Source organism: Alexandromys fortis, unplaced genomic scaffold (genome assembly GCF_014885135.2).
Source record: "Alexandromys fortis isolate MF-2015 unplaced genomic scaffold, M_Fortis_MF-2015_v1.1 scaffold_152, whole genome shotgun sequence".
Taxonomy (NCBI): domain Eukaryota; kingdom Metazoa; phylum Chordata; class Mammalia; order Rodentia; family Cricetidae; genus Alexandromys; species Alexandromys fortis.
The window spans coordinates 758,179-781,093 of record NW_026068045.1 but is presented as its reverse complement, the minus strand read 5'-3'; the positions used below and the strand labels follow the sequence as shown (position 1 = coordinate 781,093).

At 41.0% G+C, this 22,915-nt stretch overlaps 1 protein-coding gene across 14 annotated transcripts in view; it reads right to left on the bottom strand.

The window, feature by feature from the left end:
* Positions 1 to 22,915, bottom strand: part of Arhgef11 (Rho guanine nucleotide exchange factor 11) — a 131,682-nt gene that overhangs the window by 41,067 nt on the left and 67,700 nt on the right. For 9 of the 14 annotated variants that reach the window (XM_050118776.1, XM_050118779.1, XM_050118784.1 and 6 more), the window contains exons 2-14: positions 21,670 to 21,702; positions 20,030 to 20,121; positions 19,010 to 19,108; positions 17,419 to 17,468; positions 16,736 to 16,793; positions 15,509 to 15,687; positions 14,620 to 14,691; positions 7,988 to 8,107; positions 6,033 to 6,078; positions 5,443 to 5,519; positions 4,439 to 4,576; positions 858 to 932; positions 549 to 650 (exon numbers count right to left, since the gene is read on the bottom strand). In XM_050118776.1, the coding sequence (XP_049974733.1) occupies positions 549 to 650; positions 858 to 932; positions 4,439 to 4,576; positions 5,443 to 5,519; positions 6,033 to 6,078; positions 7,988 to 8,107; positions 14,620 to 14,691; positions 15,509 to 15,687; positions 16,736 to 16,793; positions 17,419 to 17,468; positions 19,010 to 19,108; positions 20,030 to 20,121; positions 21,670 to 21,702 (1,141 nt within the window). The remainder of the gene's footprint in view (positions 1 to 548; positions 651 to 857; positions 933 to 4,438; positions 4,577 to 5,442; positions 5,520 to 6,032; positions 6,079 to 7,987; positions 8,108 to 14,619; positions 14,692 to 15,508; positions 15,688 to 16,735; positions 16,794 to 17,418; positions 17,469 to 19,009; positions 19,109 to 20,029; positions 20,122 to 21,669; positions 21,703 to 22,915) is intronic. The other 5 variants (XM_050118786.1, XM_050118790.1, XM_050118787.1 and 2 more) reach the window with 2 other exon arrangements.

Below are 22,915 nucleotides of genomic sequence, written 5' to 3'. Positions count from 1 at the left end.
CCCCCCCCCCCCCCCCCAGACAGGATCTCATTGTATAGCCCTGGCCTGGAACTCAATCTGTAGATGAAGCTGGCCTTAAACTCAGAGAACACCTGCCTTTCTTTACCAAGTGTTGAGAATAAAGGTAGGCACCACCAGCCCTGCTGCTATTTCTTCATGCCATCATCTTAGATGGAAGATTCATTATTGCTTTATCCCTGCTAAATTTTTTTATAGCAACATTATAAATCTGCAAGGGTGATTTCTCTCAACTGCTCAGTCAATTTGTATTCACTTTCATTTAAAGAACTCTGAAGACTTCCTAAATTAACAGAGAATGACACTGTTCCTGGCCTAGGTCTTCTTGGTAGTCCTCAGGCTACAGGTGTGGTCAGCTGCATGACACAATAGGTTTCATCTTCTTTTTAGTTTTGTCTGTCCTGGACGTGCCTGACTTTGCCTATGGATCTGACATAAAAGCTAGATACATGAAGAGATAAGGCACAGTGGTCAGAGATTTTCCCTACTGAGCAGCAGCAGGCACTACAAGACTGACAACTGTGACTTACCAGTGGACCAGGGTCTGCCTGAGAGAAGAGGTAACGTAGGAAAACTGCCAAGTGGGCTGGATGTGACTTCAGGTTTTCAAGATCTTGGAAGATGATGTCACTCTGAAAGGCAGAAAAATTGAGAACGGCTGACAGGAGACAGACAGCAAACATTATTCTCATGCTTTCTTCTTTCTGGGCTCTGTTTGCTAAGCCTCCTTCCCCATAGGTTCATTTGAGAGTTGGTACTAATCAAACTGCTTTCCAGTCAAGGGCAATATGGGTAAAGCAAGGGAGGAAGGCAAAAGGAGTAAACCAGAAAACCGTTACCTCATTGTTGTAATAACCTGGGTCATAATCTTCCTCTGGGCCAATAATCAGAGGCTTTGGGCTTTGATCTACACCCTGAAGGAGAGATGAGAAATTAAAGAAGACATGGATTCAACTTCCTCGGTGGCATTTGTTTAGGAGCCTAACTCTAAAATGGCCATTCAGGTCTAAGTGGTCTAATCCCACAGTTCAGCACAGATGTATCCATTTCCACTTGCAGAAAGCCAACTGCTTCTGGGTGGGGCACAGCAGAAATAGAGCAGTCTGGTCACATGACACAGGAAAATGGGAGATTAGAAAAATGTTCTTTCTGTTTGCAAAGGATGAGGAATGAGTGTCCTTTAACAAAGAACTGACTGCCCCAATGGACTACTGGGTTGGAGACTTGTGTTTTCCTAAACAGACCAAATCACTACTGTTATGCCTAAACATATTCTCCAAATCTAATACAGCAACTACCACAGTGCTGCTGACTAGGGTGGCCAAGCAAGTATGTGGATTAGTAACCGCTAGAGACATAGAGCGGATCTGCCTTTGTCTCCCTTAGTGAGGGAGGATGGAGCCGATCTCCTCAGACACTGGAATGCATATTTCCCTCCCCTATTCCCTGTTAAAACTCAAACTCTTTAGACCTTGGCTTTTGTTTTTCTTTTCTCTTTCCATGAATTTTAATAAAATACTAATCCTAACTGATCTACCAGTAATGACTCCAAGAGACTTCACACCACATAAACTTTTCAAATGCTTTATAGGTCAGATTTTTCTAAAGGTTCCCTGAGCTACCAATATTTTATTTTTATATTTTATTTTATTTGAGACAGGGTCTCACTATGTAGATCTGGCTGCCCTGGAACTCACTATGTAGACCAGATTGGCCTCAAACTCACAAGATCCTCTTGCCTCTGCCACCCAAATACTGGGAAAATTATCAACAATTTTCTAGTGACTACATTTCCTGACGTTTTTAGTGATTCTCCGAGAGACTTGTTTCTGGAACTACTAATTTTGCTCATGCACGTTCTCAAGGAGCTTTCCCTAACACTTTCTTCTGTGTTTTGGACAGTCACCTACCTTTACCCGAGAATGACTGAAAGACCCTGAAAGCATTGAATAAATTGGAAGACGGAGGCCCTGAGAGCCTTTCACACATTCAAAGGCACAGAGTTAGGCAGGCAAGCTGTATTTGTTCTTTTCAGACATACCCCAAGACCCTCCAATATCTTGTAACACCCAGTCTTTGAGGCCCATGTTTTCTAGATGCCCAGAGAATCTCTGGCAAAAGCATAAAAAAGACTCGATTTTAGCTTGTTTGGGGAGAATTATTTTAGAAATAAATCTATTTTTAAAAAGTTTTAGCCAGGCGGTGGTGATGCACATCTTTAATCTTAGATCTCTTTGAGTTTGAAGCCAGCATGGTCTACAGACTGAGTTCCTGGACAGGCTCCAAAGCTACACAGAAAAGCCCTGTCTGTTTTTGTAAACAAGCATATATTGATTCTGAGCATATTCCACTGCTCCATGATTTCCCCTTTCTAGTGTTTTCCTCCTGTTGGTCTCCTTTGTCTCTAGGGACAGTCATGTTATGGACACAAAACATGATTTTATATATCTATAGAAAGCCAAAAGTTAGCAGACGAGCAAAAACGTATGCTATTTGTCTCTCTTAATTTGACTTTATTCTTATGATTAGCTCTAGTTGCATCCATTTTTATGCAAATGACAAGATTTTGTTGTTCATTATGGTTGAAAAACTCCACTGTGTATACACATCACATTTTCTTTATTCCTGTTGCTGAACACCACGGCTGGTTCCACAACTCAGCTACTGTGATCTGTGTTGCTATAGATATGGACATGCAAATGTCTATAATCCAGAGTGGTACAGATCGTCATTGGTTATAAAGAAATTTTCTCTAAGATCTTATGACTTAGGAAGTAAATAACTCAGAAGCTTCAGGAAATCCCTGGGGCTGATCAAATGCATGAGGCCACTCCTTCCCCAAGCATACCAAAGCAATAAGGACTGCAGAGAAATACCTTCAGACCAACTGAGCTATCTGGAAGAGACATTCTCCAATTTGTCAAGTTGACTCTAAGTTATACTCTAGGTTCATGATTTGTCACTCATCCTAGGGTGGGCTTTTGATGATGCTTTTGACCTCTGAATATTTCTGTTCTTGTAACTAATACTTCACCCATACTCCAATAAGTAATACCAATAAAAACTCAAGTTTACCAAATTGTACTTTCGTGGTATCCATACCTAACTACCTACCTACCTTCCTTCCTTATTTATTTTTGTTTTGTTCGAGACAGGGGTTCCCTGTAGCTTTGGAGCCTGTCCTGGTACACCAGGCTGGCCTTGAACTCACAGAGATTCATCTGCCTCTGCCTCCCCAGGGCTGGGGATTAAAGGTGTGTGCTACCACTACTACCCGGCTGGTATCCAGACTTTAGTCTGTCATCTGTTCCCTAACTGGGGTGAGTAGATTTCTGTTCAGGCTGCCTCAGAAATAGGGTCACTCAATGGTCACATAGAAGACCTATTTTTAGTTTTTAAGAAATTTTCATATTGACTTCTATAGTAGCTAGGACTAGTTTATACCACCACCAGCAATATATAAGGTTCCCTTTAATCTACATCTTCACCAACCTCTGTTATGTATTTTCTTAATGACTGCCATTCTGTATGGATCTCAATATAGAAATATACATTTCCCTAGTGGTTAATAAGGTTGAGTATCTTTTCATGTTTATTGACCATTTGTAGTCCATATATATAAATTTTATTTTATTTTTTTGAGACAGGGTTTCTTTTTGTAGCTTTGGAGCCTGTTCTGGAACTTGCTCTGTAGATCAGATTGGCCTGGAACTCACAGAGATTCACCTGCCTCTGTCTCCAGAGAGTTGAGATTAAAGGTGTGTGCTGTAGTTCATATTTTGAGAACTATTTCTTCACTTCATTAGCCCACTTATTGACTAGGTTTTTGATTTCTTGCCGTTTTTTAAAGTTTTTTTCTCTCTCTCTTTTTTAAAGTTTTTGTATACTCTAGGCATTTTTTTTTTTTTAATTAGTCTGAAGAGCAGCTTGGTAACATTTTCAGCTCTCTCTTTTTTTTTAAATATTTATTTATTTATTTATTAATTATGTATACAATAGTCTGTCTACATGTATGCTTGCAGGCCAGAAGAGGGCACCAGACCTCATTACAGATGGTTGTGAGCCACCATGTGGTTGCTGGGAACTGAACTCAGGACCGTTGGAAGAGCAGGCAATGCTCTTAACCACTGAGGCATCTCTCCAGCCCCTAGGCATTTTTCAATTAGATTTTATTTTATTTTTACTTATGTATTTGTGTAACTCTAGTTCTAAGGGATTCGATGCCTTTTTTCTAGCCTCCGAGTATGTATGTGGTAAAGACATATACCCAGGCAAAACACTCATACACATAAATAAATTAACAAAATCTTGAAAAATCCTCCCATTATACAATTAGTCACCCCCCCCCCCCAATTGAGACAGGCTCTCTCTGTCCTAGGTGTGAAAGGAGAAAGACTGGGGTTGTTCCCATTGTTCTCACCTGGACACTGGATGGGAGCACTGGTGCATCCAAGCTCTGTCGTCTGTGGTGCTGGGCCACTCTGGCCAGGATTACAGGAGAAGTCTGAGGGCTGTCTAGTCCAGGATCTGACAGTACTGAGTTCCGATTCATCAATGACTAGAGGAAGAGAATTCTATGATAAGGAATCTCATTCAGACAACTCTATAATGATAACCACTGACACTCACAGCGTTCTTGATTGTACACTATTCTTTCTAACAGCTCTCTGAGAACCATGAGACTTATTGAGAGCCAAAGAGCTTGCGTTACTATTCAATCAGGAAGTCTCAGTCACAGTTCACAAACTTCATTGCCATATCACCTCTCATGTACACAAACTATAGGTTACCTACATCCCGCCACTTTCTGGTTACTTTCCAAGATTATCTATTCTTTTACAGATATCCATCACCCTCTCACCAATAGTCACAGTTACCAGCAGTGAGAAAAGGAAATTCCAAATGTTACTTATATTACAATTATAGTATATTTTTAACACTTATTTCCATGTTTAACGAGTCTGGCTAAATAGATATTTTACTATTGTTATCATTCTTCTACTCATTCTATTCTTTCTTATTTTTATATTCATAATCTTATATGCCAACTGAGAGCAACTAGAAGAGAGATAACCTTTGAGATAAGAAAATCTGAAAATTTATGACTAAAGTAGGAAAAGATGTGCAGCAAAGAAAGTGAGTATCACACCTCACTAGGTGGGGTTCATTAACTTGCTCTCAAAGATGAGCCACAGTGAAAACACTGCCACCTTCATACCACAGCAGAGCCACAGTGATAACACTGCCACCTCCATACCACAGCAGAGCCAGTCAGCTGATATGATAACCCAGCATGAGGATGCATGTCAAAGCCACTCGGAACCAGAGCACAGGGACTATGTCCCTAGAGCTAGAATTGTGGAGGAGGTGCCCAGGGGTGGGAAATTGAATGCATACATTTTAAATGTACCTGCTGGCACTCACCTCACTGACAGAGGGAAAGCGTTCTGTCCCAGAGTCCAAGCCACTGTCTGCCTCCTGGGAATCCAGAGAGAGGCGGCCTGAGAAGAAACCAGTTTTAGAAAAGATCTCAGGCCTTGAGTGAAGAATAGCCTTTATTTTGGGCACTGGGCAGAAAGTGGAAGCTGCCATCTTCCCTTCTTTTGCCAGCTGTCCTTCAATTCTTTCATATTGTGACCTCCAGGTTCTCCTGATTTACTGGGCTTTCCCTCTGCCCATATCTGCATCTGGGCACAGAACATGCCACCACCTAAAATAAGACTCTAGTTCTTACTGCTGCTCTTAGTCTGCAGCTCATTCCTAACTCTCTTTTGGTCGCCACCCCTCTTCACAAAAATTTGTTAAGCTCCTAAGTGCCGCATGTTGTCAAGCAAGCTGTCTGGACCTGTCACCCCAGTAGCTCCTATTTCTTACTTAGCCATCGTTTACTTCTATACATCCAACTGTCCTGCGTATTAATATCACCTTTTCTTTATTATTTTGGAATCTGTTCCATTGGGAGAGACCAACATAGAAGAAAGCTCACACAGACCCAGAGGACGATGGGGATTTACCTTCAGATGTTCTCTGGCTGGTGTCACTATAGACTGGAAGTATGTCCTAAAAGAGAGAAGACCAGACAGTGGGAAATTTCTTTGAGCCTCTCCCACTCCTGTTTCCTTCTACCAGTCAGAGCCATGTTTGCTTTTATAGCAAGTGGCTACTTTTGCTTTACTGCCTAGGAATTGCACAGCTTGAAGAGATGGGAAATGCCCAGCTTCATATGTGCAGTCTGAGAAGGTGGTGACCCCTAATGGTGGAAAAGTAGTTTAATTATTATTGTAAAAATTAACAAAAATCTCCCTTCATTCTACACCCTGGAAGAGTGAAGCATTTATTGCTGTATTCAGGTTGGATACAGGAAAAGATTTTTTAACCATTAAGGAATAAAAAATCCCAAACCTGCAATGAGGAAAGATGTTAAACATATATGTTGGGGCTGGAGAGATGGCTCAGTGGTTGAGAGCACTGACTGCTCTTCCAGAGGACCTAAGTTCAATTCCCAGCAACCACGTGACAGCTCACAGCTGTCTGTAACTTCAGTTCTATGAATCAGACACCCATGGCAAAACACCAGAGCATATAAAATATAAATAAATAAATAAATAAATAAATAAATAAATAAATCACATTAAAAACATCTGTATCTACGGGAGTACTGGTACTGGCACGAAGCTCTGTGCCCCAGTCACTGCAGAGCTGTGCACAAAGCACTTTCCTTAACTGCATTCAATCTTTCAGCAACTCCAGGCAGAACAGGTTATTCCCATGTTATAAATAAGGAGACAGAAAGAAGCTCAGATGTTTATTAATCTTTCTAAAGTACATTCTAAATGAAGAAAACCAGGGCTAGCACCCAAATGTCACAATTCTCAGCTCAGAGTCTCAAAATTCATGTCACACAGACATCAACAATGGCAGCAGGCACACACACATTTATACATGGTGCTAGTGGTATGCCTTAGTTCTGGCAATACCTTACCAGGTACATTCTGCTGTGTCCTTCTATGAATAAGAAATGAAGAGAGAGGCTCTTAGTGGTTAAGTTACTTGGCCATGAGTCTGAAAGCTGAGGGGAACTATGCCTGGTAATCAAAACTAGATGGTCCATGTCCATAATCTAAGTCATCTACTATATGATATGAAAGTCCCTTTAGAAAAGTAGATTTTTAAAGTTTAGTTTCCTATGTTTTTACCAACTTCTGGACAGAACAGTTTAAAAAGAAAGACAAATGCCTTAAATTAAAAATATTTTAAAAAGATTTATTTTTATTTTATGTGTCTGAGTATTTTGCATGCATGTATGTATGTGTACCAAGTGTGTGTAGTACCCATGAAGGCCAGAGGAGGGATTGGGTCCCCTGGAAGAACAGTTAGTGCTTTTAACTGTTGATCATCTCTCCAGCTCCACCTTAAACCATTTCTATGGGTTTGGGAAACTACTTACTATTCTTGGGTACCATAATTTCCTAAGGTTAGTTCTTACTTACCCAAGGAACTGAGGCCTGAAGGATATAAGCAAGACAGTAGTGGTAAAGTCCCTGATGAGAAGAAAAGATAAACAACCTCCTCCTGTGTGGCATTTCTTTTCAACTGACTGGGATCCTTAACTGAGGCTGACTTGGAAAGCACTTGTGTTCCCTTGAGGAGATCCTTAAAAGAAAAAGCTACTGGATGACCACTGAGTAATGCCAGAGAAGGAATACACATTCTTGAGGAAGCTATTCAGAAGGGAAGAGTAATTAGCAGATTAAAGCAGACTAATTTATTTCTCTTTCTTCTTTTCAGTAGGACATAAAACAGGCTTTTCTCTCTCTGATATCACCAGTAGGTACTGCAATAGTGCACCTTCTTTGGTGCTACTCTTGCCGTGCTCACGAGGCTTTCGGCCCTGCTCTCTTCCTTCTACACTAGTCCCTCTGCATGGTGCTGGTCCTGGAGCAATGCCTACTTCCACTCACTCACTCACCACTAAGCCACCAGTCTCCTGCTGGATCTTCAGCTGTAACTGAGTGACTCGCCGCCGGGCACCTTCGATTTGCTCTTCTAGCAGGCTGTCAGGGTTCCGACTATACACCTCACAGATACGCTAGGGAGGGGCAAGGAGAAAGAGGAGAGGAGAAGGAGAAGGAGGGAAAAGGTAGAGGACTGGTTAGTAGAGGATAGATGATTTACAGCAGTAAGAATAGGCAGCTATCACAAAACAAAGAAGAGAAGATTTCTGTCTGCTAGTAGATGCCTGCTATTTCAGCATCATTTAGGATCAGAAAAAAGGGGTGATTGATGAGAAACAGAATATATGGAAGAAAGGAAAAAAAAAAACATCAAACCACAAAACTAAAAGTCTTCCTATTTCTAAGGGCTGGATGAGGTCCCACATTGTACATGAGCCCTTCCTCAACTTGCACTCAAGAGTGAAGTATTGAAGTAACTAACCAGATGACGACACAGAAAATGTTAGAGTAAAGACAACAAAATGAAAATGTCAAATGAGGAGAGGAAAAGCTTATTTAGAGAAGCCAGAACCCTGCTTCATGAGCGGTGTCTGAAGAGCAGGCATGTATTGTCAGCACGCAGCAGAGTGAGAGCACAGGGCCGAGGAGACTGGCATTAGATCTTGGTCCTCTATGTACTAGCTGGGTAGGCGTGGACAAGCTTGAATACATCTGCCAGGAATGGAGACGACAGCATCTGCATCATGAGATGACCCTAATATCTGAGTAACTGTGACATGCTTGCCAGAGTGGCTGTGGCAGTTGTATGCCCTAATACGTAGCAGGTATTTAATGCTTTTGTATAAAAGCAATCAGCAGCAAAACTTAACAAATGAAGATGTTACGTTTACACATGAACTGACTTCACCTGAAGCTTCCTGCTACCTGCTAACCTTGTTAAAATTCCCTACATTTTAGACTTATCTTTTCCATGTCTATCAAACCCCAAACATTCCCTGTCTCAGCAGATATTATCTGAAAAGAACTTTTTCCAACATTACTCCATTTCAACACATCTGTATTATCTCTTCTGACTCAGAAGAGAAGTCAAATTCTTTACCACTGATAATTTTAAGCGTTTCTTAAGACATTGTTCAGACAAATTTAAAATCTTTTCCAAGTGGTTCCTTCCCTATGTCCTACCCTTTAAAGACATCTAAGTTCCCTAAATTAAAAGCAAACTCCCACAATAAAATTACTTCTATCAATCCACATTGTCTTTTAAGCCACAGTCCATTTTTTCTTCCTGTCCCCATCACCTCAGCAGCTACCTTTTAAAAGATGAAAGAGCAGCAAAGGATGTGGATATTAGAGGCTGGGATACTGCTAAAGATTCACACAGATCTTCAATTTTTAGAATTCTCCTCTCTGATTTGGTGTTGATTTCAGCCAGATCCCAGCTTCAATGACCATACTGTTGCCGAGGATACCCTAATCTCCTCTCTCCAGAGTTGTTTCCCAGAGGACAGTCTACCTAAATGCCTCACAGGCTCATTCAATGCTGACCTTCATTTCTGTCCCGTAAGCCTTGCTCCTGTGACTTATTAGATTCCACCCATGGCACCCAACTCAGAGCCATCCTTTACTCTTGTTTCTCCTTAACCAGATGGTAACTATCCATAATGTGACTTCTGAGATGTCTCTTTCCTGTTCTTCCTTTTTTGTTCTAAATTCTAGTTCTTGTCATATCCGTCGTCATCTCTTATATACTACAGTAGCCACCACCAAGGTTTCTTTTTTTTAAAATTTATTTATTTATTATATATACAATATTCTGTCTGTGTGTATGCCTGATGTCCAGAAGAGGGCACCAGACCCCATTACAGATGGTTGTGAGCCACCATGTGGTTGCTGGGAATTGAACTCAGGACCTTTGGAAGAGCAGACAATGCTCTTAACCTCTGAGCCATCTCTCCAGCCCCCCGAGGTTTCTTTATGTCAATTCACTCAACATGTACTTACATTTTTTTATTTAGTGTGTGTGGATGTGCCTCAGTGTATATGTGTGCAGGCACCCACAAAGGCCAGAAGAGGCATCTGATGTCTAGAAAATGCAGTTATAGGCAGTTGTGAGTGGCCCAATGTGGGTGTTGGGAACTGAACTTGGGTACTCTGCAAGAACAACCCTTAAATACCCTTAACAGCAGAATCATTTCTCCAGTTCCAAAACCACACTTCTCTCAAGAAGATTAATTTGAAAATCTCTGATTAATTCCCACAGTCTTTAGGAGAAAGTCCAAGATCTTTAAGTGAGCCGAATCACTTCCCAACCACTGTCCTGTATTGTTGTTTGCAGTGTTTTGGTCACAGTGGACTGAACCCCACTCAACTGTCACCTCCTGAAAACTTCGATAGATACTGCATAAATCAGTAATGCTTTCAGGTTTCCACAGTACCCAAATGATGGAGGAAGGTCATTGGTTAAAAAAATAAAGAAACTGCTTGCCTGGCCCTCATAGGTTAAAACATAGGTGGGAGGAGTAAACAGAACAGAATGCTGGGAGGAAAAGGAAGTGAGCTCAGAGATGCCATGCTCCAGGGCAGATGCGATAGCTCTGCTCTCTGAGGCAGACGCCATCAAGCTCCGACCTAGGATGGACGTAGGCTAGAATCTTCCCAGTAAGCGCACGTCAGTTCAAGTTTGTCATTAAGATATAACTCATATAACTTAAACTTATATGAAGTATATAATACAGAGGTTTTTTAGTATATTTACACAACTATGCAAATATACTATCAAATTTCAGAACATGACTTCAATAAGAAAGCTGGTATTTGTAAGCAGTCAACCTACCTCCCCAACTTTCCACACTCTAGTAACCACGAGTCTATTTTGTCTTTGAGCATTTGCCTATTCTGGACATTCCATATATATGGAACTGCAACATTTTGTGAACTTTTGTCTTCTTTCACTTAGTATGCCTTCAGGGTTCTTCCTTTTAATAGCATGTATCAGTACTCCATTCTTTTTCATGGCTAAATATCCACTGTGTTGTAGATATACCACATTTCTTACCAGTTGGCAGACTCTAGGTTGTTTCCTTTGGGCTATTACAGAGATAGTTGTCATGAATGTTCATGTATAAAATTTTGTGTGAATATGTATTTTTAATTCTTCTTGGCATTTATCTAGGAGTGGATTACATCTGTGTTTAGTGGATTGCAATGGGAAGAACTACCTAATGTTTTCCTGTGACTGTATTATTTTATATTCCCACCATTGGTGATGCAAACAGATTAGGATGGTGAACTTGTAGACAAAACATAAACAAGTATTTCTCAGGTTTGTCTACAACCCTTACCACAAATGATTTTTTACTATTTTGGCTATAAAAATCCCAGTATCTTGTCATTTTGAGAAGCAGTTCCCCATCTATTCATATGCTTATTGGCCATTTGTAGTTCTTTAATTGTTAATTTTAAGGTTGTTTTTCACTACATAACCTAGGCTGGCCCCCAAATTGCAATCCTTCTGCCTCAGATTTCCAGGCATATGTCACAATGTCTGGCTCGTGCCTTCTTTAGAGAACTGTTCAAATCTTTTGCTAATTTTATTTAGTTTAAGAACAAAGCTTATGGGGCTGGAAAGAGGTCTCCGAAGCTAAGATCATTTGTTACTCTCCCAGAGCATCTGCCATCTTCTTCTGGACTTTGAGGGACCTGCACACACACACACACACACACACACACACACACACACACACACACACTCTTAAAAATAAGAACATGTAAAAAAAAATCTAAGTAAATATCAAAAAAATCAAGGAACATTTTGAATTAGTTTCCTATCTAATTTCTTTTGGGTGTTGTTGTTTTTATTTTTTAAGTTTGGTTGTTGTTTGCTTGCATCTAGTGATGAGTAGAAATGGAATCCAGGGTCTAGGCAAGTGCTCTTACCACTTAAAAACATCAGCCCTTGCCAAAATGTTAGTTGTGTTGACCTTTTTAAAATATTATTTTATTATGAGTATGGGTATTGTGCCTGCATGTATGTCTGCATACCACATGCATGCAGGGCCCACTAAAGTCAGAAGAGAGCATTGTATCCCCTGGACCCAGAGTTACAGACAATTGTGAGCTGCCATATAGGTGCTGTGAATTGAACCTGGGTCCTCTGGAAGAGCAGCCCGTGCTCTTAATAGTTGAATCATCTCTCTAGCCCTGTTATTTGCTTTTTTATTCTTGAGGTGAAAGAGTTCTTTACATACTCTGGTAATAAGATCCTTAATAGATATATGATTGTGAAATATGTGTTCTATTCTGTGAGTTGCCCTTTTATTTTTTACATTATTTCTTTATACACAGACATTTTAATTTTGATGATATCCAATTACCTTTTGGGGGAATGCTTGTACTTTTAGTACCATAAACAATCCATTAGTTAATCCAAGGTTATGATGATTCATATGTTTCCTTCTAAAAGTTTAATATTTTTCTTTCCTCATTACTTATATCTAACATAATTTAAGTGCTGTGTAGACACGGTCCTGAGGGACAACAAGAACAACATCTGCAATGTTCAGTCCAGACCAAGTCCCCCTTTTCTCATCTCTATTGAGTTTTATACATTTGTTTGTTGGCTTTATTAATCCATTTTAATTAATTTTGTTAATTTTGTAAGATAAGGATACAGATTCTTTGTTTGTAGATATGAAGCTATCTAGTACCATTTTTTGAAGAGACAAACACTATTGAATTGTCTTTGTACCTTTGTTGAAAATGAGCTGCCATTTTGTAATCATTAATATCAGAGCTCTGAGTGCTAGTCCATTGATCTACATGTCTAGTTTTATATTGTAACGATGTCTTAGTAAACCAATGTGAATTTACAATGCAATATATCTTCATTTAGTTGATCACGTCCTATGGTATTACAGAAACTCCTTAAGGGTAGGTACATCTCTCATTTATTCCTGTAACCATTCATACTTGTACCTTGAAGGCTACCCCACTGATTGCTCCAACAGAAGACTTAGCACACCACAAGAACACAATACTTGTTAAGTCTGTTTTCACAACTCCATGCCTTGACCTTAACTATTTCCTCACTAGCAATGCCCCCAATTTTGTTTATTTTTGAGTCATGGTCTTTCTCTGTAGCTGTGGTTGACCTGAAACATCTATGTAGACCAGGCTGGTTTAAGATTCACAGAGATCCATTTACTTCTCCCTCTCAAGTGTTGAAATTAAAGGTATGTGCCTGGCTACCCTCTACCTCTTTTTGTCTGCTTAAGTTCCACTCTTCCAAACTCAACACAGACACCATTTCTACTGTGAAGCTTTTACATGGCATTGTAATTGTTTTTCCTTTTAATTCTATATAAACTCTTTGTTCTTATGACTTCCCTCTTACTAGAATTTGAAATTTCCATTAGATTTTAAGCATACCTAGGTAGGAACCAACTCATCTCCATTTTATATACCACAGAAACTAAAACAATGTTTTATATGTAGTAAATACTTACAGACTGGCCTATTCCAGCCAAATTAATCTTCTTGGTCTCTGTACCTATCATTTCCTAGACTGGTATCTTTTTTTGTCTTCTTCTTCATCAGTCTAACCCAGTATTCATCTGCCCACCCTTACCTCCCATGCTTACTTTTCTCTTCTTTGGAATCCTCTTAAGAATAATTCCAGCTGGGAGGTGGTAGTGTACACCTTTAATCCCAGCACTCAGGAGGCAGAGGCAGGAGGATCTCTCTGAGTTTGAGGCTAGCCTGGTCTACAAGAGCTAATTCCAGCACAAGCTCCAATGCTACAGAGAAACCTTGCCTCAAAAATTAAAAAAAAAAAGGAATTCCAATGAACTTCAATTTTCCTCAGTTCTACTAGTTCCTCATTTTAGCTGTTTTCTTATTTATTTATATTTAGTTTACATATTCAACATCCTAATGTATTAGCCATAGGATTCTGCTATCCTACTCATTCACTGGTCTGCTTTAACTAATTCTGTTGGCCAAAGGCAATCCTGGTGTGGGATAATCATCTATATTCTGTCAATTATATTTTAAATAAACGCTGATTGGCCAGTAGCAGGCAGGAAGCATAGGCGGGACAACCAAATAGAAAAGTAGAGGCGGGTCAATGAGAACAGGAGAATTCTGGGAAGAGGGAAGCTCCCTCTTCAGTTCTGTCCAGACAAAGAAGAAGCAAGATGTGACTACGCTACTGAAAAAGGTACTGACCCATGTGGCTAACACAGATAAGAATAATGAGTTAATGTAAGTTATAAGAGTTAATAAGAAGCCTGAGCTAATGGGCCAATCAGTTTATGATTAATGTAGACCTCTGTGTGATTTCTTTGGGACTTAACGACTGCAGGAACCAGGCAGGACAGAAAACTCAGTCAACACAATCCTTTAATGGTCTCAAGACAGTACTTTTCTATTTGCTGGGGATTGAACCTAGGGCCTCAAGTATGTGCTCTACCACTGGGCTATATTATATACCCACAGGCCCTGATGTTTTTACTATAATTGGATATGGTCTACAAAATTAAGCCGCAAAAAATAAAAAATTAAAGTTGCACACACTGGCAGATTGCTGTCATAGGGATTAATTACTGCATGAAAGTAAAGACCCGTCTATCTTTAACAGTGATCTCACCTGTAACTCTTTCTCCTCCTGTCTCAGCATATTCCTGAGGATTTGAGTGGCATGCTTTTGAACTTCAGGATCCTAGGAATGGAAATATAATAGTAGTGAGATCTGGGGACTAGCTCAATAGCTTAACTCTCTTACATTTGCTCATTCCTGAGTGAGGAAAGATGTCTGAGTGAGGAAAGATGTTGAGAGTAAAGCCCGATTTCATGAGTATATTCTGGATAATTCAACACCTTGCGGGAATGCAATAAACATAAAATCTTTTGTTGTTTTACCTTATTACTGAACTTAAATACCTAGCTGTAATTAGCCTTCATACCGAATTGTTTTCTAACTTCTCCAAAGAACTAGTTCGACTTCTCTTCAACCTAGAATCCTGTTCTTACACATATCTGCATTTTGTCCTTCTTCAAGTCTTCACACAGGCTCTTCTACTCTTGAAGGCTCTTTTTCTACTTTTTTTGGGTTCTTTCTAAATCTTTCTTCTATTTCACTCTTTCAGGAGCCCCTTTGCTCTGAAGCCAACCTCTTCCTCTTTGACTTTCAAGTACACCCTCCCAACACCAACTGGCAACAATCTCCGTGGGATACTTCTGTCCATACCTGGGGCCCAGGTGGGTCCCCTGTGAGATTCTTCACACAGTGAGGAACACAATGAGGATGCCATCTATAAACCTCATTTTCATTCACAGAGGAGTAGGACACTAAAGCACAAACATCCTTTTATGCAGACTTCATTTTTATTTAACTTTTTGGTGGTATTTACATGTCTCTTTGGCCTATTTCTGCTTACTACAAACCCATTCAATTTAAGTTCCAGTGAGGGAGATCTTCAAAGAGTCCCTAGACTCTAGGACTTACAGTGATCTGTAGGTGCCAGTAAAACTAATACCTGCAGAGGCTTGGGTCCTGTAATGTGTTGTGGGGGTGGCAAGGGCGGAGGAGGAGGTGGTGGATGAATCACGGGGTTCACTCTGGGTATTCCTGCCAGAGGTGGGTTCTGCTGAAGCCCAGAGACACCAATGGAGGAAGGAGAAGAGCCCAAGAGGGTAAGTGCGACATAAGCGCCAGCTAGAAGGAAAGAGAAAGAGGTTTGTTTGAGTACCACCGTTCTCAAGAAGACTTACAATCCTACAGATTAAAATCTTCTTTTTTAAAAAAGTTCTAGCCATTTTCTAATTTCTGTCCTCCTGCCCTGCACCAACCAAGTTCTCAATCCCTCACACAGAAACCCCAACCAAAATTCCACCCATAAATAATCTCAGGGAACACTCCCTAAGGCTACCTCACCCCCCCCTGCCCTTTTGCTTTTTCAAAGTAGTGTTTCTACCCCCCCTCGCTTTTTTCCCCCCAAGACAGGATTTCTTTATATAGCTCTGGTTGTCCTGGAACTAGCTTTGTAGGCCAGGCTGACCTTGAACTCACAGAGATACACCTTGCCTCTGCTTCCCAAGTGCTGTGACTAAAGGTATGTGCCATCACCGCCTGGTTCAAGTTAGTCTTTCACTGCAGCCAAGAATGGCCTTAAATCCTCCTGCCTCAGTTTAGATGCTGGGATTGTGTGGGTACACTAACATGCCAAGTTTACTTCTTAATCTCACTAAATTTTGAAGCAATGTAAAGTCTAGCACACTCCTGCCTGGTACACAACAGGCACTCAGACTCTCGCCTTCTATTCTCCTAACATTCCCACATTCTATTTACTTCCTCAGTACTGTTGCTTCTATTTGATTATGTGTATAGACTCACTTGTTATGTATTCCTGGCTAAAGTATTTTTTGCCCCTTTTCTGCCTCCTCAGGAAGCTAATAAGGAAGAAGGTGAATGGAACAGATGACATGTAAATGAAATGTGGTCTCAGGATTCGGTCAGGAGAGGTGGCAATGACGGTGCACTAAACATGAAGCTCTCTATTGGAAAGCTAATAGTGCCGCTATTTGACATCATACTAAGGTTTTGCATCAGTTTAAGTTGATTGCTTATGTTAAGACTAAAGATGTGATTTCAGCTGCCTCAATATCTACCTATAAATGAAGCCTCTCAGGTCAGTAGACGTGTCAAACTGTCCCAGAGTCCACCAAGTCTATTTTCTTTAGTTGTTATGCCCTAACCAACTCACATTTGATAAGTTTCACCACCTCCAGGTGCGAGCTATTGGTCACCATGGTGCCGTTCACCTGTTGGAGGGACAAATAACATTGAGTAACAGTGGTGAAAACCTTTTTCCAAGTCTAAAATGCTATTTCTTTAGGAAGCCATTTCCCAGTGCTTTCTAGTTACCTCTGGTTACTTGTTTACTCAAGTTTACATTGTCAGTTCCAAACTGACTTCTGAGTTTTCAGGGATAAGACCCATGTCTCCAGCCATAGGTTTTTTCAGTTATACCTGTGTTTATCTATTGACCCTATGGGCTTCTTCCTTACTGGAGGAGGAGAAGTCTCTGTAGTTAGGATTTCTTTAATGTAGTCAGGACTCCTACATCCAGAAGGTCCTCTCATGTCAGCACTGTGTGGAGGTCAGACTGAAGTAAGAACCTGAGGGCCACAGCTGTTTCTTCTTAACCTTATTTTCTGTATTTTATGAAGTAAGGATGAATAAAACCTATTCCAGAATGCTTCAAGGTCAATGAACTTGAAGAGCCTAAAACACAGAAGCCCTTCATCCCTCTCCCTGCTATGGCAGTACCCTGGTTTAGTGGCTGCCAGAGCTAGTACTGAAATGAAGAACAACACAGGCCACCGCACTAGGCAGCTCCTGACCCTGCCACCACCGTAAGATGGAGGAGAGAGAAAGCTTACTCACTTTAATGATCCGGTCACCCTCTTTCACACCAGCTTTCATGGCTGCACCTCCTGAAGGGAGAAGAGCCAGTTAGCAGAGTCCTGTAACGGCCACAAAAGCCACCAGATCCACACCAAAGTCTGTCCTAGATTATCTGCTCTGAGATTTTGTATCAAAACTTCAAATCCTGGGTGGACATCCAACTTTGCTCCAGCAACATGATAAGAAAGGCACAGCTGCTGCTCTGCTCGTCACCCAGCGATCACAGCGGGCGAGGATGTGAGAAGAACATTTTTGCTTTATTTGGATGTGTTAAGGTCAGACAGAGCCATTTGATATCACGGGGAAGGTAAGTTGACTATAGTAAATATAGGTAGGAAAGTAATATTAAGAACTGGAGAAATAAATTAAAACAATAGGTTTCAAACTGGTGACATTTAAGTCTTGAGAAGTTCATAAAGATATTCTCTAGTTTCTTATTTTTAGAGATAATAATATGCCATTCTACTAAAAAACTTTTTTAACTCATTGATAGTTTCTTCAATTGAGATAGACCATCTTGAAACAGACCATATTAAGGCCTTCTGATGCTGGCTGATCAAGAGAGGTGCTCAGAAGAACATGCTCTTGACCTTTTCAACTGGAGGGCGCATAGGTTTTGCTCACTATATGTGAAGAGCTTCTATTCTTACCCTTAATTTATACCCAAGAAGCACAAGAACACACAAATCAAGTTAATGAGAAGTATAAATATTATATTTTGTAAATTTGCCCCCAGATGGTCATTTCTTCTAAGTTGTATTTATCTGTTAAACTTCTTACCTAGTACATCTAGAAGCTTCTGGTATATGTAGTCTACCCTCCATTATAACTTTTCAGTTCAGTAATTAAGACTCCCCTCATCTAAAGTGAACTATTTAGGGCTGGAGAGACCTGGACTGGTGTCCAGAACCACGTACAACCACCTGTAACTCCAGTTTCAGGGAATCCCATACTCTCGTCTGGCCTCTGTGGGCAGGTTTTCATATTATTACTTATTATTATTTTGGTTTTTTAAAACAGGGCTTCTCTGTGTAGCCCTGGGTGTCCTGGAGCTCACTTTGTAAACCAGGCTGCCCTCAAAGTCGATTGGCCTGCTCCTACCTCCCAAGTGCTGGGATTAAAGGTGTGTTCCAAAATATCTGGCGGTTTCTCTTTTTTGTTTTCTTTCTTAAAACAAAGTCTCACTAGCTAGCTGGAACTTGGTTAGCTGGAACTCTGTATGTACATCAGGTTGACCTTAAACACATAAGAAGATCCACTTCCTGCTTCCCAAGTTCTGAAATTAAAAGTGTGTGCTGCCATGCCACTTGGTCTCTGGGATGGCTGATCTTGACTACACCTGGAATCAATTAAAAACCAAGCTGCTGGGCACAACTGAGGGAAACTCTGCCTACTGGCTCAGTGTGGCAGAGACTTTCCCATGTGTCTATAGGGAGCTAGTTCTAGAATAATTTATTTACCATTCACTTAGGGATCCCCCATTCAAGCAATCTCCAAGACACACTGCACACACCCCCTCCCCCCACCTTTGAGAACTGTCCATTGCCAACAGAAGGGTCACAGCACTCACCAGGACGCACAGACTGCACCAACACGATTCGATCCCCACTAACTGTGAAGCCAAAGCCATGCTGGTCCTTTTGGATAATGACGCAGCGTTGAACAAGACCTGGTGGGGTAGAGAAGAGGAGTTTGGGCAGGCAGTCACACTGAAAGTCAGTGTATCCAAGTCACTTTAAAAATTTTCTTTTTTAAGTAGCTTTCCCGACTAATCCAGTTCCCCAGATTCACCCTGTCCACATATACTGCTGTAATATATTCCACCCTCAGTGACTGGTAAAAACCTGTAAGCGACTTTGTATTCCATATGAGAAGTGACCCTTTCCTAAGGTGCTGAAACGGCTGTCCCTTTAGGCCTGCATGAATGACACTGATTGAAGAAAGGGTAGGTCTAAGTCCAGCAGTGTTCCTCAAATCTAGTATTAAAGATAAACAGCCCTGTGGGTTAACTGGAAATTTTACATTGTTATACCCAGTGAACAGAGCAAACGGAACACCAAAGCTGACTGATGTTGGAGTTGGAAAACTCATGAAGATAACTCAGGCTTGTTTCCTTGCCAAATCCAAGGAATGATAAATGCCAGGAGAAATCCTCTTTTATTCATATCAATATTCATGCATAGAATAAAAAGGGAGGGAGAGAAACTGAGTAAAGGAGCAAGAAAGGACAAAGGGGTGTGGCTACTGTCTTTGCTAGACACTGAGCATATGCGATAGCACTCTGTGATGGCAGGGGCATGGGTTCTAGATTACAACACAACTGGTTTCAAGCCACAGTTCTGTCTCCAATAAGTGTGAGGATGGGAAAGTTCCCTAACTTTTCCACGTTTCAGTTTCCTTATTTGCAAAATAAGAATATAAAACACACTTCCTAGGTTGGTATAAAGTGACAACTGACACAAAACTCCTAACATAAACCCCAATACACATATTATGTGCTCAACATAAAGTTCAGGTGTACAGGTGTACAGGATTTCTCTATAGGGGCATATACCTGTGTCTATGTGCTGATATGCAACAAAGCAGTTACCTGTTGTTTCAGAGGTGTCAGAGGGCTGGCGGTGGTGGGAAGGGGACATGCGTTCAGGTGTAGAGTCTCCCAGAGAAGACAGGCTACTTAACCTGGAGAAGGAGTAAAGAAAACACACTAATAAGCTGGGACGGGAGGGACCAGAGGAACAGGCTCTGTTATTAGAGGGGGCCCAGAGTTTTGAACAATGAAAGCTAACCCACCCCACCTTGTAACTTGGTCATCCCAATAAGAAATTAATCATGTGTATAATGCTGGCAACACCACCTATCTGGAATCCTGGCTGGGCAGGCAAGTATGGTCTCTTTAATACTCAGCAGGGTATGCAGAAAAATACCCTTTGTATTTGTAGAGTCAGACAATAAAGAGACAACAGCAGGAAGGTTGTACAAACATACATGTGCTTGCTGGGTCTTACCAGGCTGCAATGGGGCTGATGGAACAGAACGGAGCAGCAGAGAAAATGAACGCAAGAAAAACAAACAGCTAGTTAGTGTTAGGTGATGATTTGCAAAAGAGGAGACTAGGAGGATATGGTGGGCCAGACACATACAGAGGCCTCTGTGAGCACAGCAGAGCATGGAATGGCTTTATCTCTTTGTCCCTCAAAGTCTCACCTTTCTAAGACGGCAACTGGACATTTAGTACTAACCTTCTAGGGAAATGGCAACCCGAACAGGAGCATATCAATTGCCTGAGCCTCTGAAAAGTCTGTTTATCTTCCAGATACCATAGAATAGGAATCTGGTCTATTGGTAACCTTATACTTCAACTCCATGATCAGACCATCCCTACAGCTAGTCTGTAGCATCCTGCTTAGAAATTAAGACCTCAAACCTTCTAAGTAGCACATACACCAACCAATAGATTTATTTCTTGATCTCTTCTTCAATTAAAACTGAAAACAAACTTAGAACATCTTGGCTTTTTAGAAAAAAGTTCACAGTTGGAAAATCAGATGCTACTGCTCTCAGGAAGGGGCGGTTCCCATCCTAGCTATAGTTAGTGATGAAGTGGAAGCTTATGTACGGAATCACTGTGCACAATGAGAACACCAGAAATGACCTCATATCTATATAACAATACAGAACTTGTCCTTACAAAACTGTGTGTAAGGAATGACCTCTATAATACTATCAGGGGAAGAGAAGAGAATTATGTGGGCATTTAAAGCAGTAGATAAAAGGGAAAAGATGCTGTGTTTGCATATCTTTTATATATGCAAATATCTAGCATATCTTTGCAGAGTACAAAAGAAACAACATTGGTTGTCTCTGAGGTGGGAAAGTGGTTGCCCGGGGAATAGGCACAAGACCAGAGACCTCTCATTATATCCTTTTGTGCTTAATTCTGAGCTTTGTGAAGATACTAACTATTCACAAGAGCCAGATGAGGTGGCAGACAACTGCTAACCTGGCTCTTGGGAGGCTGAGGCAGGAAGACTTGAGTTCAAGGCAGTCTGGGCTATATACAACTTTTTTAGACTGGCCTGGGTTATACTAGGAGACTGTAGTCTCAAAAACAAAAGAAAAACATTCCTTACTCCCCAACCAACCAACCAACCAACCGACCGACCATCACCCTACACAAATTTAAAAAATACCAAGGGGATCTTTTTCCCCCAGAGGCATCCCTCTTACCTGGACAGGTGAGACTGCTTTTTACTGGCTGATCTTCGGTTCAGAGAGAGGAAGACATCAAAGAAGAAGAGAACGTGGGACCCAGGAGAAGTGATGCAGGATAGGAGGAAGAAAGAGAAAGAAAAAACAACATAAACCAGACAAAACACTGGAGATGGTTGGTTCAAAAGAGAAATCCCAATAGAACTGAGAAAGGGACCAACGGGTTGATACAGTGATGAGCTTATTATAATATAAATGCACCAATCTGTCTATTTAAAATTCTCCAGAGTCTCCTGTACACAGGAGTAAATACTAACCAGGTCTCAAAAGGACAAAGCACACAGTCTGCATTGAACTGTCCTTCTCTTCCCCTGCCCTTTCCATTGCCCCTTTCCTCTTTCCCTTCCATCTGAGGTGTGGTGTGGTGTGTAGGTCAGAGAGCAATATCAGATGTCTTCCTAAGGAAGGTTGAGAATCACTGATTTAGATCCACCTACTGTCACATTTGTGTTTTGCCTGTCTTCCCTCCTTTCCACCTCTGATCCCCCTATTTTTAATTTAGTAAGCTTTATATTAGTTTATTTTTGGGGTAGTGCATATGGATGCTAAAGGACGACATGGTATATGTGTACGGTATACATGGCAGGCAGGGTGGGGTGGTGCAGACTTCTGTTGCTCTCCACCTTGTTTTGAACACAGGAACTCTCATGGAACCTGGAGCTTACCAATTTGGCAGGGTTGGTCAGCCAGCAAGTCTTCTGCACACCAGAAGTAGAATTAAAATTGCACTGTCCTATCTGGGCAGTGGTGGTACACACCTTTAATCCCAGCACTCAGGAGGCAGAAGCAGGCGGATCTGTGAGTTTGAGGCCAGCCTGGTCTAGAGCGAATTCTAGGGCAGCCAGGGCTTCACAGAGAAACCTTGTCTGGAAAAACCAACCAAAAACATAAAATAAAACAACAAAAAACCCAAATGTGCACTGGCTTTTCCAGGGCTCTGGTGATCCTAACACAGGTCCTTGTCCTTGCACAGGCAACTCTACTACTGAGTTACCTCTCAACCCATTTTTTTCTACATTATACATTTTTTCTCATTTAAAAATTGTAGCAACATCGTGACATTTTGCCTTTAATTACTTTAGTGTATACATACTAAGTACCTTCAGAGACTCTTTATATGAACTGCCATCAGCATGCCCGATAAGCTAGCTTTGACAGAATATTACCTAACACAGAGTAGTATTCAAACCTCTCCAACTGCTTA